We start from the raw sequence: 15342 nt of genomic DNA on the forward strand, positions 1-15342 counted from the left end.
GAATTGTCATCGTGTGTCGGCCTGCCGTCAGGAGTTGGCCAAGTTAGTAGCCCTACAGGAGGGTGCTTTAGCTCTTGCTCTTGGCCTGCCCTTAGACCTTACCTTACCTTACCGCGCACTTACCTCGGGACACTCGGGACATTCGGGACAATTATCTATTCAACGTCAAGCAATGCGAGTGCTATATATGAGTGCACACACGATTTGGTCGCTGTCGCTATCGCTGTCGCTGGCGCTGTCTCTGCTACCAATTTTGTGTTAAGTGTTTGCGTGTTTGCCCAGGTGTGTGTGTGCCTGTGTGTGTGTGTGTGTGGCTGGGAGGGTGGGAGGGTTGGTCGGTCGGGTCGGTCGGGTCGGTCATATGTCAGTGCGTCCAGCAGGTCCTTCCGCAGATTGTTAGCGGGCAAACAAAACATTAGCTCGTCGGCATTATGCTCCTGCAGCGACACACTTGTTCCTCAAACGCGAAACCGAACGGTTGTGTCAAGTGCTCCTCCCGACTCCTCCTCAAACCGCCCATAAAAAAAGTGTAGGATCCTAGCAAAAACTAACGAAGATCGTGTGAGTGTTCAAGTGATGTGATAGGGAAATTCCGAGATTTATTTACTGGATGTTCTAGACCTAATTCTTTTGTGTTCTTCTTCTAGGCTCCCTCTACAGCGGCGACGAATTCTCCAAAGATAAGAAAAACTCATCGCTAATCAGTCAAGGCGATATTGATTTCACAGACGACGAGAACGGTTTCGACATACGCTGTGAGGTCTGTGATAAAGTCTATCCGGATTTAGAACGGTGAGTACACGCCCCCCCACCCCCCCACACCCCGCGATCACCCACTCCCAACTGATTCGCGGGAGAATGTCTGCATCTCTGCCAAATTGCTTTGGCATTTAAACAGCCAAACAGCATCGCGGCAATAATCTAAATCAAATTTTTGAGACCCCAGACCGCCCCCCAGACCCCCGCCAAAAAACAAGCCACCAATTAGCTTCCAACTTACCCGAAAAAGAATTATGGGTGCGCAACCAAACCAAGCCAAAAAGAGCTCTGCGGCTCATAAAATCTGTGTAGAACGAGAAACAAAATTTGGTAAAAGAAAAAAAAAAACAAAAGTATTCCCAAATGTTGGCTAAATGCTGCGCTCTGTGTGATCTACCGTATGCCGCCTGCCGCCTGGGATGGGAGATCTTAATTAAAACTTGATGCCGATAAATACGGCCAATAAAACTGCCATTAAAGACCGACTCGTATCGGTCCACCGAAAGTGAGAGTACTGGCTTTTGGGCTCCAATCAAAACGGAATGAAATGGTCTTGGTCTTGATTTGTGCCTGGCTTTTCGGTACGTTTCATGATTGGCTTTTTTTTTTATGGGCCCAAATGTGCAATCTGTAGGTGTTAACTGAAGTTTAAAGCTGCATTCGGCTCGTTCGGGTTTTCAATTTCAAGTTGGCTTAATTTTTGGCTCGTTTTTGGTAGCTAAAGCGGTACAGGATGGGCAAAATGGTAGAGTAAAAGTAAGGATTATGAGAAAAAGTGACTAGTAGAGGAAGTTCTGCAGTCCCCATTTTAGAGAGCTCTTTTAGAGGTACCTATGTGTGGTAGGAGTGTGTCCCTTCCCCCCCAAAACCCACTAGTTCATCACTTGAGTGGCTCTGATCCTCCATGTGTAATCATTTGCCCATTTAGTGCCACTTCCCTGCGCCGACAAGTACTTAATGCAAAAGTTTTGTTCCAATATTTACAAATGTTTTGCGTTGTAATAAATAAATGAAGTACAGCCAGCACGCAAATGACACACACACACACACACACACACACAGAGCGGAGTATCTGTGTGTATATATCAGTAGATAGATGGATATATATTTAAGTTGAAGTGCCAAAAGCGAGCTTTGATTTGGGCTTTGGGGGCGGAAAACTGGTACGAGTTTTCCGTTTCGTTTTCCCCGTTACACCTCGCCAGTGCAGTGGGTGGGAGAGGGATTCCCCCCCCCCCCCACCGTATATGTGTGATTTATTGAATTTTACATGAGGGGAGAGCAGAGAGAGGAGAGAGACCCACGGCCCGAATGATGGAAAGGAAGCTATGTCCGCAATGTCTGCGTGTCTGTCCACGCTCGCCCTGGCTTTTGGCCGATTTATCTGATGTCGAACATGCACACAGTCTCCCCCTACCCCTCCCCCCTCTCCCCTCTCTCCTCTGGCTGCCTTAGCCCCGACTATTGTTGTAAGCCAAACAAACGCCCACACTTCAAAAGCAGGCAGCCAGCCAGGATGGCAGTGGGACTGCGACTCTGGACTGTCCTGACTGTATCGTCCAACTCTTCCATGACGATGACAAAAAAAAAAGAAAGAATGAAGGGAAATCGTTGCCGCCTCTTGTCGACATCGCTCCACCCACCCCCACACACCCCCACACACACACACACGCAGAAACACACGCCCCTTGCGATAAGGATCGCGGCAGCAAAGCTCTGCAAGGACACAGGGACACACTCATTGGCCACAGCTGTTCCTGGCCCAAGCCCAGATCTCTTATCATCTCCGAGCATATTAAATATTGAACATCATTTGACTAATTGACGCCCGTGGAGTCGCGGGGGCGGTACCCCCAGTTGGCCAACAAACAAAGGCGTCTCGGGGCGTGTGAACTGCCGCACATGACTCCGACTCCGACTCCGATTCCGATTCCGGCTCTGATTGAGAACGGCGATTGGGAAGCAGCTATCAAAGCAAAGCAAGGCCCTCAAAATGTCACAATGCTAATTTCATTTGCTGATGACAGTTAGTCAGATAAGAAAGAAGGCCGGGAAGGAGAGGGACCCCCCAAGGAACCCCTGCCATTTCCTCTTTGACTAATTTTATGCATAATTTTGTTGTACCTTCGATTGCAGGTTGGACGATCATCTGGTGGGCGCCCATCACTTCAAGCAGGACGAATTCCCATGCAAACTCTGTGCCCAGCGCTTCAGCCATCGTCCTTTGTTGATCAAACACGAGGCGATATCCCACAATAATATACGGAAATATTCCTGCGAGAATTGTAGCAAGGTAAGTGCTGTTTTTCCACTCTCCCAGATTCAGGAGAAATCTGTCTATTTTGGGGATCAAAAGAGTAGATAAATACCCTCAACCATCACTTGTCTCTGCAGAACTAGATGAACGAGGAAGCCAGCTTAAGATAACCAAAAATTCTAACAATTTTATAGATCAAAGATCAAAGATCTACAAAGGTATTGTTTGGGGATAGATCACTGGCTACTGGGATCGGCAACCTTCGGCGTTCGGTGTTCGGTGTTCGGTCTTCTTGTGGCTCATGCCATGACGATATCGGCCAGTCATTAATTATTGTATCAGCTCTGGTGGCTGGAAAACATAAAAAGACTTTTGATTTCTAGCAGATCAATAGCCGGAGGCGCTTCAACGGCTGCCGCCGCCGTCGCCGCTAACTTGGCTTTTAAGAAACCGTTTGGAGAGTGTCCAAACCCGACTCTTAGAGCCGCACGCGCTGGCCGGCTTACTTGCAATACGAAATCAGGGCGTGTACTCATCCAAAACACTTAAGACCTCTCCATGGTAATGAAGAAACTTTGTTAACCCCTCTCTCAATCGACTCGCCGATCCCCGGTGCCCGATCTCCGATCTACATCGAAATTGAGGCTGAAGCTCTTTTATTGTGTTCATCTTCGTTGGGCTGCATTTGAATGCCAAAGCGAAATTAAAGGGCCCGGACTTGAGGCAGCCATCCATCCATCCATCTATCCAGCCAGCCATCCGTCCAATCATCCGACCATCCATCCATCGAATCGAATCGTTTCATGCGTCGCACTTCGTCATTGTCATCGAAGACGACGACGACTCCGGCTTCGACATCTTCCAAAGATGTTTTAATGGCATGTTGATTACAATCTTGTGGTCGCATTGCTCAGCCATAGAAACAGCTCCAGCTCCAGCTTCAGCTTCAGATTGGGGCCTTTTCTTTTGGCTTTTCCCTTTTTTTTTTTTACATTTCCAAATCGAACGGTATTTCAATCGCTGCAATGTCTTTGCCCCAACTCCTCCCCTCCCATTCGAGGGGGAGGGGGCATTACAGTTAGTTTACTTAGCGCTCAGTAATTGTTTCGGTGGCATGTAAGTAGCACGCATTGTGGTGGGGTCCCCCTTCTGCCTCTACCCTGGCAGCAGCACTACTCCTACATGGACATAAACGGGAGCCACTCGGCCTAAACAAATGATGATCGATCTTTACGGTAAAAGGGCATACTCGTACTTTCGCTGGGGTCCGTAACTCCGAATCCGGCACTCTCTTCTCGGCCATCGTCTGACAGCCCGCCCAAAAACGGGGTCTGCAGCTGTCAGCTTTGTTTGTTTTAAGCAGCAAGCTTAAAGCGTTTCAAAAGGGATTTGCCATGGATCTACAAGGTTTTTGTTGTCGGGCCTTAGCCTCAGCCCCAACCAGCCAGCCGTGTGATGAGGCAGTTGATCTGTGACTCTGGGTTTGAGCGAGGAAATGTATTGTAGGAATTCTAGAGAAAGACCTGATCTATAGGAGGGTAATCGTTACTGGGGAATGTCCTACTATAGTACAAACATTCAGTCCATTCCTGCAGCTCAGTTCTGCCCAACTTCTGCAACTCTAGCCGGAAATTGCACCTCTTCTTCAGGGACTTTTCCTTAGAAAACCTTAGTATTTCCTTGGGTCTCTTCCACTAAATGAAAACCCATCTTTAGGCATTAATTATGCTGCCCATATGTACCTACCTTTGCCCATGGCAGACTCTATCCAGTAGTCGTAACTCCATTAGGCTACCAGAGTGATCGCATCTTCAGGCATTACCCCCACTGGAAACGCCCTAAATGACCCCACGTACGCTCCCAAGAGAGCTGGTCGTGGCCCCAGTCCATACTCCGAGACACTCTCCGAGACAATCGCATTCCACAACAACAACCGCCTGGCTCAGATCTCGTCTTGAGTGCGAGTACGTACTACTCTCGGCGTACTCCTCCTGCGACCCCGGATCGTTGCTGGGGCTGCTGCTGCTGCTGCTGCTGCCCGAATGCCAAAACACCTACACCTATCCCACCGGGGGCTTCGACTGCTTTTCATCTCTAAGTTGTGGCTCCAACGTTGTAGTTGTAGTTGTAGTCGTCGTCGTCGCTGTCGCTGTCGTTGTCGTTGTCTTTTGTGGCGCTTTTCGCCTTTTTGGAGAGTAGTTGAATCTAATCCATTTGATGTAGTTATAGCACGAGCTATTCTTGTATGTCGCCGCAGCATCGGCAGCAGCAGCCTCTCTATCTCCCTGACCCTCTCTCTCCTCCGTCGTCTCTCTCTCTGGCTGTCTTTTGTGTGGCTCAGTACCCGTACCCATTCCCGTCCACGGTCCCCGTCTCTCCACTCTCGCATCCAGTTCGGGGAGTCATAACCATAGACAAAAAAGGCTGCCTCGATCATCGTTTGATATGAATTCGTAGCGCATTATGACAGCATGATTAGGCATAACAGTTTCGTAAAAAGGCAGCTCCAGAGCGCGGGTGGAGGCGGCTGCTGACCGAAATCAAGTTTGAAGTGGGTAAAAAATAAAAGAAAAACAACAAAAACTGGATGCCTGGGCTGCCTGCCACAAAGCTCCCTCGGGCCCCGCATCCTCGTCTTCTTTGGTCCGATCTGTCATTGCGTTTTCCCCCCTGTCCCTCATCCAGCCATCCAGCAGTGGAAAATATGTACTTGGGGTTGGGTTCAATATTTTCGGCTATAATCTAGGGCTGGTCGAAAAGTCACGGATTTGTGTGGGCGTGTGCGTGTCACTGGAGGAGCAAGTGTCACTGTTTCTGATACTCGAGGAATCCAAATAGTTATCTGAATATTTCTGGGATAGCTCAAGGCTAAGGAAATTCTATCAGAATGATCTTAAAAGTCACCAGTTATCACTAGGGGGACTATCCATCGAATTCTATTTCCTCAGATCTTTGAATAGGGGCTAGTAGGTTAAAAATTATCCATAACCAAAAGATATAGCTTCCATAGTCACTGTTTTCATTACCACTTCTAAGCACTATCCAACACTCCACCCCATTGCCATAGTTATCCAACACTAAACAGTGTTGGACGTGGCCACAGAATACGTTTGCCTTTTCTCCATCCCTGAGTCGCATTCGCTAGGGGCTTCAGGGGTTTAGATGGGCTCGACCTGGCCGGGCAATGACAATTGTAGCAATTGATGTTAATAATTGACGAAGGTGTTTGGCTGCTGCTGCCGCTGCCGCTGCCAGTGGGTGGATTGGATTGCTCTGATCTGGTTACCTTTTGCGTAATCTCGGAGATCGTCGTCGTCGTCGTCGTCGTCAGGGCATTGTCTAGGCACAGCACACATCAAGATCCGTTTAGCCAGCAGCGGACCAGACCAGAGCAGACCAGATGATTGATTAATTTCAGTTTCATTTCATTTGATTTCATTTGGATTGGGACTGGAAGCAGATCAATGATCAGTAGTCATAACGCTTCACTGCTAGAAACAATCGTGAAGTTTCACGCACACCTCGACCCACCAGCAGGCACCATTAAGAGTACCCATTCGTAGCCATTCGATTACCATACCATTACCATAACCATTCCCCGACCATTCCGAAGTCAACCAATCGTGGTTATTCATTGTCTCCGATCTGATCGTTTCTCTCTCTTTCTGTTTTGGATTTGCAGGTATTTTGTGACCCATCGAATCTACAGCGCCATATTCGCGCCTACCACGTCGGCGCTCGCTGTCATCCGTGTCCGGAGTGCGGCAAGACATTTGGGACCTCGTCGGGGCTCAAGCAGCACCAGCACATCCACTCCTCGGTGAAGCCGTTCGCCTGCGAGGTCTGCTTCAAGGCGTACACGCAGTTCTCGAATCTGTGCCGACACAAGCGGATGCACGCCACCTGCCGCATGCAGATCAAGTGCACCAAGTGCAACCAGAGCTTCAGTACCGTCACCTCGCTCTCGAAGCACAAGAAGTTCTGCGACTCCACGGGCTCGTACCGCAACCAGCCGTTGGGGCGCCACCAGCATCCGTTGTCCGCCACCTCGACATCCAGTCAGCCCCAGCCAGGGAGCGACTCTCAGGGAGAATCATCATCTGCTGCTGCTGCGGCCGCTGCTGCCGCTGCCGCCATGACGACGCCACCAAATCCCTTCCTCATGTTCCGCCCAGGACCTCCGTTCTTCCCTGGATTTCCGCCGTATGGTCTCCCAGGGATCTTCCCGTCGAGTCCCCTGAGGGCCGCCAACTTTCCGCTCTTCTTTCCGAAGCCACCGATGGACATGGGCTGCGGCATGCCGCCCATGACCTCGCCCAATGCCGCCTTCCGCCATCATCCCTTCGCCCTGGATCTGGAGAGACAGCAGGGCGGACGGTCGCCCCATCAGGAGCATCATCAGGCGAAGGCGGAGCGAGGCTCCACGCCCGACGAGAAGAAGCTCAAGTCGGAGCCACTCCTGCAGGTCTCCGAAGAGGACGAAGACGAGGAGGATCTCCAGTCCAGGGATATGAAAATGGAGCACGAAGAATCCAATAAGGATCTCAAGTCTGAGGAGCGGAAGGAGCCGAAGAGGGAGAACTCGCCCGATCAGCAGCAGGCTGAAGATGATAGGGTAAGTCCGCCTCAAACAGAAACCCCTTGAGAATGGTGATTAATCATTGTTTTCCCCTTCGTTTAGAAATCTATCGACATCATTAGCACGCCACCGCCCACGGACTCGACGTCGGAGAAACCCACCTCGGAGCTGCCTCTCGATCTGTCCATTTGCCGCAAGCGTTTCCCCTCCTACCGCAGTCGTACGCCGTCGCCGACGCCTTCGCCGCTCATGTTTCTGCCCGACGAGGACGTGGATGCAGAGCCTCCGATGAAGCAGAGCCGCAAAAGCCACAGCTCGGGGGAGTCCTCCACGTCGCGGCAGTCCTACAAGGGCAGCAGTCCCACGCCCAGTGCCTCGCCAGGACCCACACCATCGCCATCGCCGCCCACAAGTGCCGGGGGGGAGATGAGCAGCATGTCGGAGGGAGCTGTGGCAGCCGCCCAGGCTGCAGCAGCGGCCGCTGGAGCGGCTGAGGCTGCCACGGCGGCGGCCATGGCCTGTCCGCGGCCACTGCATCCGCTGCTGCTGGAGGAGATCTATCGATCGCGGGCCCTGGCCGGACTCTCCCAGCGCACGTTTCCTTTTTTATGCCCAACGGGCGGACGGCCAAATATTGAGGCGATGCTGACAGCAGGAGCAGCCAACGGCAAGGGCTGCTCGACACCCTCGACCAGGCCGCTTCCGCCCGTGAATTTTCGCGAGGCGTTGCGCTACGCCACCGCCAGTGCCCGCTCACCGAGCGCCCTCAAGACCAAGGACCGCTACACCTGCAAGTTCTGCGGCAAGGTGTTCCCCCGATCCGCGAACCTCACGCGCCACCTGCGCACCCACACGGGCGAACAGCCGTACTCCTGCAAGTACTGCGACCGGGCCTTCAGCATCTCCTCGAACCTGCAGCGCCACGTCCGGAACATCCACAACAAGGAGCGGCCCTTCCGCTGCGAGCTGTGCGATCGGTGCTTTGGCCAGCAAACGAATCTCGATCGTCACGTGAAGAAGCACGAGGCGGACGCCAACGGCACGGGCGGGGGCTTTGGCGACTTCAGGGACTCCCCCAGTTCCGCGGAGGCCGAGCGCGATGAGTACTTCGACGAGATCCGCACCTTCATGAATCGCGTGTACACGCCCAACAGCTTGGGCGGGGCCGATGGCGACACGGAGGAGTATGCGGGCAGCGATGATCAGTTGTCCGTGTCCACCCGTCAGTCCGTCAATCTCGACAAGGATACCAGCAACAATAATACCAGCAACAGCAACAACAATAACAACAACAGCAACAGCACGAATGGAGGAAAGGCCATTACAGTGAGCACTTGAAGAAGTGACCCAAGAAGGAGTACGGGAGAGTTGTCCAAGTGTTGAATTGTTAGGCTAGGTCATTGAAAACTTACTTTAACTCTTACTTAAGCGTGCCTCCGAGAGGGAATCTAATGTTTAAGTAGTCTCTATTTCCACGAAAAACTTAACCATGTAAAATTGTTCGAAAAAAAACACTATTCGTTAGCTATGCAATCAATGGAAAAAGACGGTGAAGCATGCAGTATATATACAGCTCTGATATTACGGATTACGGATTACGGATTAAAGGGAAAGCCACATGTTTCAGTAAACCATATACCATATACATTTGAACTATATATACGAACTATAGACACACCCACTCTACTACTAAAACCACCTTAAATTGTAGCTAATTGCCCTTTGTACATAAATATAATGAAGATCCTAACTTTAACTAATTGATCTTTATGAACATTTTGATTGTGTATACATACTATACTATATATATATATACTTATATATGATGCGAGTCGAGTACGAGTATATTTCGCTGTAAGTTTAACATATTTCTAGAGCTAATTATTGCAATTCTCAAAAAACAAACGAAAACCAACAACAAAATCAATTTTATAACATTTACTTAACGTTTAATTATATTATTATTATTATATATATATATATGTAAATGTATACCTATGGAAAACCAGGAAAAGATCGTTATGAAAAATGAAAAAAATCAATAAATGAAACAATCACATCAAAGAAATGCATATTTTGTTGGAAATACTCTCTTTCCAAAGAGCTCAGAAAAATTAGATCGAGGCCTTCCCTTACTCTAAGGTTTCCCAATGAATATCTTCATTTATGTGGAACATTTGTCTCACAAAAAAAACCACATAAACCAAAACACTTTGTGGGCATAATAAAGCCATTGAAAAAGGTTGGTTCATCTGCACTCAATTACCGCATAAAACGAAGACTTTATACACCCATCAATCCTGGCCGGAGTCGGAGTCGGAGCCCCGAAACACTAATTGTGAACGCATTTGCCTATAAAACGACTGGCTGCCATATTATTAATCATTGGCCCAGAGCAAGCAAAACCGAAACTTATAGCTTTTTAATATACCCAAGCCAAACCATCCATCCATCTGTCCATCTATCCATCTATCTGGGTAACCTACCCAAGTCATCCATCGAACCATCCATCTCCGCTCCGCTCGGCTCGGGTTTGGCTTTAAGATCTGTTTTCTTGGGTCTGATCTGAATGCAAAGGCGTGATCGGCAAACGCGAGTTAATTACCCTTCCGGTTTAGAGTGTGTTACGCCTTCGGCGAAATGCGGTTGAAGCTATGAGATCTACGAATCCATGAGTAGTATCCATGAATACTTTTTTTTTTGTTTTTTTTTTTTGGTTTTTTGCTTCTCTGGCCTCTTCGTTTCTTTCTGGGGCTATTGTTTGGTCTTTTGTCTTTAACTGAAATTTAAATTGTATTAGCCGGGGCGCTGTATTGGCATCAATCATTTTTTGCCAACGTCTTTTTTTTCCGCAACCTGTGCACATAACCATCGACCGTCGACCGTTACTCGTGGGGCATACAGCATGCAGCATACAAAAGATCTTTGAAGTATATGTATCTGCGGTTCGGTCACTTTCGATTATGCGAAATACATTTGGCAGTCGGTAGCCAAAATAATAATCTTCGGCCACAATTGGAGTCCGGAGTCCGGAGTCAGAGTCTCCTCCATTCTCCAACCCCCTACCCCCTCTTCAAGAGACGGCGCGTGGTTGGCCCTGACCACAGCCAACTTCCACACAAATTGTGCCACAAATTTGAACGCAAAACTGGCCAAATTATGTTAAATTTGTGTAGAAAACAGTAGATAATTGGTAATTGGTTTCACATCCAATGTGCCTCGCCCCTGACTGTGTCTCTGCCTCCACCTCTGTGTCTGCCTCTGCCTCTGGCTATGGCTGTGGCTCCAAGAATCTGGCTAGTCGAGGCATATTAGTCGGTTATTTGGTCACAGTCTGCGACCAAAAATTGATCTCTTGGCGTTAATTGAAGAAGGCATAATTTGCAGTGGAGCAAAAGCCAAGTGGATGAACAATTTTCCTACAACATGTTGCCCAATTATTGGGCAGACTATGAACATGAGTGTGATCATGGCATTTCAAGGGGATCGTCTTAATTGCAGATTCAAGTTTGACCTGATCTGGTTAAGGTGTTTCGAATGAGTTCAACACATGGATAGGATAAGAGTTGATGGTAGATGGATGATAATATTGTAGTATTCCTGTGTAGATCTTCTGTTATTCTATTCAGTAACTTACCCTGATCAAGCATATCCTCCATATGATCAATGATGTGACTCTAAATATTGCTCTCAAAGTCAATCAGTGTGCCATTGATGTTGGATATCACTTTGTGGAAGGCTTGAGATGGCTTTAAGGCGTAGAGAAGACTTCCGCCTTGAGGTCCTGCGGTAAGTTCTTGAAGTAGTCGTGACGATCGCAGATCTGTGGTGATGTTAGATCTGCAATAAACTCTAAAATGTCGTCGCCTTCAGAATAGAGTTATTATCCAATACACTTCCTTCCGTGTTAACTGCTGATCTTTGGAACCTCTGGGATAGTGGCTATTTCCAAGAGATGGCTGACCGTAGGGGGGGGCCAATCCACTGCTGACTATCCCTACCAGGAATGTAAGCTTTACCAATAAACTTTTTATTGGCTCCGAAAGTCTGAAAGCCCCATTCGTACCTGCGTGGTTGAGAACTGTTCTAAGAAACTGCTCTGTTCCGCTTCTGATAGGTTAGCGATGGATTCCCCTTTAGCCACTTGGACCAGCAGGTCCCGCAGATTCAATATTTGCTTTGACTTGAGTAAACGAATCTCCCAAAGGGGGATCCTCGTGGATATGTGGCATAAAATCCTTGTCCTGTGGGAGCCATCAAGAGTATCAGCGACCACACTTTCTTTGTGTTTTTCCATTAAATTTCAATGAGAATTCGATTGATTTTGTGTCTAGAGTAATTTCGAGAAATTGATGCAAGAATGGTTGGATTAAAATTCTACCTTTTAGCAAAGAAAGACGTGTGCCTAAGAAGGTACTCTTCGCTTTGTACCTATGGAATGCTGGCCTACAGCCCTCCTTAGGCTATTCCAAAAAAAGAAACACATCTTTCAACTTTCAACAACCAATTAGATACAATTCTTAAAATGTTTTCTCTCAGGCACAACACCATCCATAAAGTTCATGGAATGGCATCCAACGCCCGATGGGCAGGCACTTCAAGTGGTCCGTTCGATTTGAAACTAGTTGCAACCTTTCTAACCATTTATGGCTGGAAGAAATGCTTTTTAATATGAGAGAGGATCAAGTAGCCTTTTCTGCCTTTTCTGCAACATTCTCCACTTACAGGGAGCCACAGCCACAGCCAGAGCCACAGCCAGAGCGATTTCCTGATGCCCGATTCAGATTCAGGTCACTCACACCTCACTGATTACACGGTCGCGCGGGCTTCTGATGCACATGGAAGGCACTGCTCCGCTCTGCCCCGCTCCACCCACTCCTCTATCCCTCAAATGAGCCAACACATTATGATAACGAGCATGGATAAAGGCTAGCCGAGACGGGAGGGGACGTTACTGCGGCCTGAATCGAAATGTAGAGGAACCGTAGCGTAGGAACCCATAACGCCCTGACTAAGCAACTGTTGATTATGTGCCAGTTACACAAATGGCCTTTGTTGCGCCCCAGTTACACGCCCATCCCCATCTCCATCTCCATCCCCATCCCAGACCTATCCCCATTCCATCCCATCGGAGACCCATAGCCCAAACGGATCGCCGCTTCGGACACCAGCTCTCTGGCCTGGCTTCGGGGATCTCTTTTCGAATGTGGTCCGAGCGGTGGACCACAGGGGACCACAGAATGCGCATCAGTGCGCACATTAGGAGGGACGGGACCGTTAAATGCGACTTTCGAAAGGCAACCCAACAAAAATGGTTACCTAAACGGATGCAAATGTAGACACAAGCCAAAGAGAGGGGGAAACAAAGGGTTTACGGAGTGGAGAATGCTGCCGGGAGGGTACCGGTACTGGTGCTTGTACTTGTACTCCACCAATCGAGTGGAGCCAGGCCAGGCCAGAGCCAGGGCCCAGACAGCCAGACAGCCAGCTAATGGCACAATTATAGCCAACGAAATCGGGCAAACGGAAGACGTGAAAAGCGCAGAGCAGCAAACAGAATCTAGCCGAAGGATATCACGCGTATCCCATTGATCCATGAAGACCTATATAGCCCAGGCAGCAAGGCAGCAAGGCAGGCAGGCAGTCGGCCAAAACTCTAGCTAACTGTAGTTCATAACTTGGCTGAATGATTGGGCAGACTTTTGGCTTTTTCAAGTGCCCTAAGACAAGGAGTTCCTTAGCTGGATGTATGGGCTGTGAGATTGGTTAGGTGGCCTTTTGTTTTGATGGTTTTAATGTAGGATTTCTTAGCATTATTCTAGTGATTCTATGGTATATAAATCCTCCATTTAGCAGGAGACTCAACTATTATTGTTTGTCTCATAACGCTCATAGAATTAATTGAATTCATTTGATCAAGACTAGTTGATACCTGAAACCAAACCCCATTTCAATGTTAAATCATGATCCTTACATTTAACTTCCTTCGAGAGAGCATCCCATTTTCGCTGTACGACCCGTTAATCCTCCTCTCGTCTTGATTTGTTGTTGTTGTTGCTGCAACCAGGGGGCAATCAGTCAGCAGATGTTTTCATTTCCTACTCCGGCGATGCGGCAGCCAGCTCTGGCAGCACCCAAAGGGTACTAAAGGCGCAGATGTTTGGCACAGTTTCGTGTAGCAAATTGCGCACAGTGGGCCTAACCACCCTCTATACCCCAAACCCCATCCCCATCTCCATCCCCATCCCCAACCCAGCCGGGGGGCACTCTCCATGCCGCCATGCCGCCATGCCATGCCATGCCCCTCTTCTTCTGATGGAATCAAATATTGTGCAAACTACAAGAGGCATCCAAGAGGCATCGAACGTTCAACGGGATGTTGAATGTAAGTCAGTCGGCGGCGGTACTGACTCGGGCTGTGTATCCGAGTCGAAGTCGAAGTCGAGTCTGGATCTGGATCTGTGTGGAGCTGCTTGTGTCATGCGCCTGGCACACGGCCTGTAACTAAATCACACTAATCAAGCCTCAAGTGCTGCTCCAGACCCCGGACCCAGATCGCGTCTGAGGTTTTGCTCGTGCCGTTGTTGCCTCCGTCTTCGTCTTCGTCTTGGTCTTCGTCTTCATCACCTCCAGCCTGCCTCCGACGCACTCCATGAGCATTGAAATTGGCAAATCAAAGCAATTGATACATTAAATTACAATGCCAACGATTTGTACACGACTCCACGCCTCGTCTTCAGCATCAGCATCAGCTTGAGCTTGAGCTTGAGAGTCTCCTCAGATCAGGCATCAACATCAGGCTCTGGCTCTGGCTCTGGCTCAGACTCCGACTCAGAGTCAACCATCCACGCATGGTACAAATTTATAGCCATGTCTTTTTCAGCTGGTGATCCAAAGCCGGATCCCATAGCTGGTGTCATCGTCAACGCCGCCAATGTTGCCAAAATGCCAACAGACAGGCAGACAGAGGACACAACACAGAGACAGAGATGGAGACAGAGACAGCGGACGCCAGAGACAACGGACTGTCTTTGTCTCTGGAGATGCGGCCACGCCATTCAACACCCATTACGAAAAGCTCAAGAAGCGGATGATGATGCTGGATGCTGGATGCTGATGCTGGAGGATGTCTCCGGTCACCTCCTCTTCCCATGTGAGTAGATCTCTCTCGCTCTCCTGTTGCTCTCTTGCTCTGTGGCGTGCGTGGGCTTAAATTATGTTGGAAATGTCATCGTAAGATTCAACACGACAACAAGGGATGACATAAATTTCCACCAACATGTTGGTGCCAGGCCAACGGGAGAGAGACGCCACACTTTGTGGCGACAGAGACGAGACACAGCTCCAAAAATGGTATCTGCTCAAAAAACAAAAGCCACAACAGCGGCAACGGCAAAAAAGAAACCAACAAAGAAACTGGAGTATGCGAATTGGCCTGGGCATTGGAGCTGGAGCTGGAGCTGGAGCTCCACATCCAGGCTACACATCATTGCTCTATCAGTTGCGATCTCGAGCAGATTGTGGAGCCCCGGATCGCGGGCCAGGCTGCAGACAATCCGACAACCGACAACGACGGCGATGAGCCCAGGCTGGAGGCTGGAGGCTCGAGGAGGAGGTAGAAATCGAGCGAATATCTAGGCATATACCCGTACATATATGGGGGAGGGTGGCTTAAAGAATTCCATTTTCATTCGATGCTCATAAATCTCTTGGATACCCTTGCTGGGGATACTGCCACTTTCATTAT

General features: G+C 49.0%; 2 protein-coding genes across 2 annotated transcripts in view; both read left to right on the forward strand.

Annotated features, from left to right (window-relative positions):
* LOC6589773 (transcription factor hamlet) overlaps positions 1-4974 on the forward strand; it is a 38832-nt gene extending 33858 nt beyond the window's left edge. The window contains exons 5-7 of the mRNA XM_026988269.1: positions 648-792; positions 2896-3052; positions 4807-4974. Of these exons, the coding sequence (XP_026844070.1) occupies positions 648-792; positions 2896-3052; positions 4807-4974 (470 nt within the window). The remainder of the gene's footprint in view (positions 1-647; positions 793-2895; positions 3053-4806) is intronic.
* Positions 776-9358, forward strand: LOC113565837 (transcription factor hamlet-like). The gene is made up of 4 exons (XM_026989167.1): positions 776-792; positions 2896-3052; positions 6699-7631; positions 7698-9358. Exons 3-4 carry the CDS (start codon positions 6909-6911, stop codon positions 8931-8933), a joined length of 1959 nt encoding a protein of 652 aa, XP_026844968.1. The 5' UTR covers positions 776-792; positions 2896-3052; positions 6699-6908; the 3' UTR covers positions 8934-9358.
* The last annotated feature ends 5984 nt before the right edge of the window (positions 9359-15342 follow it).

This window comes from Drosophila persimilis, unplaced genomic scaffold, assembly GCF_003286085.1.
Source record: "Drosophila persimilis strain 14011-0111.01,24,50 unplaced genomic scaffold, DperRS2 tig00000191-arrow-pilon, whole genome shotgun sequence".
Taxonomy (NCBI): domain Eukaryota; kingdom Metazoa; phylum Arthropoda; class Insecta; order Diptera; family Drosophilidae; genus Drosophila; species Drosophila persimilis.

Coding starts and splice junctions, on each gene's coding strand:
- LOC113565837 (XM_026989167.1), top strand. CDS start 6,909: ATGCACGCCACCTGCCGCATGCAGATCAAGTGCACCAAGTGCAACCAG. Junction 7,632..7,697: donor AGCAGGCTGAAGATGATAGG/GTAAGTCCGCCT, acceptor CCCTTCGTTTAG/AAATCTATCGACATCATTAG.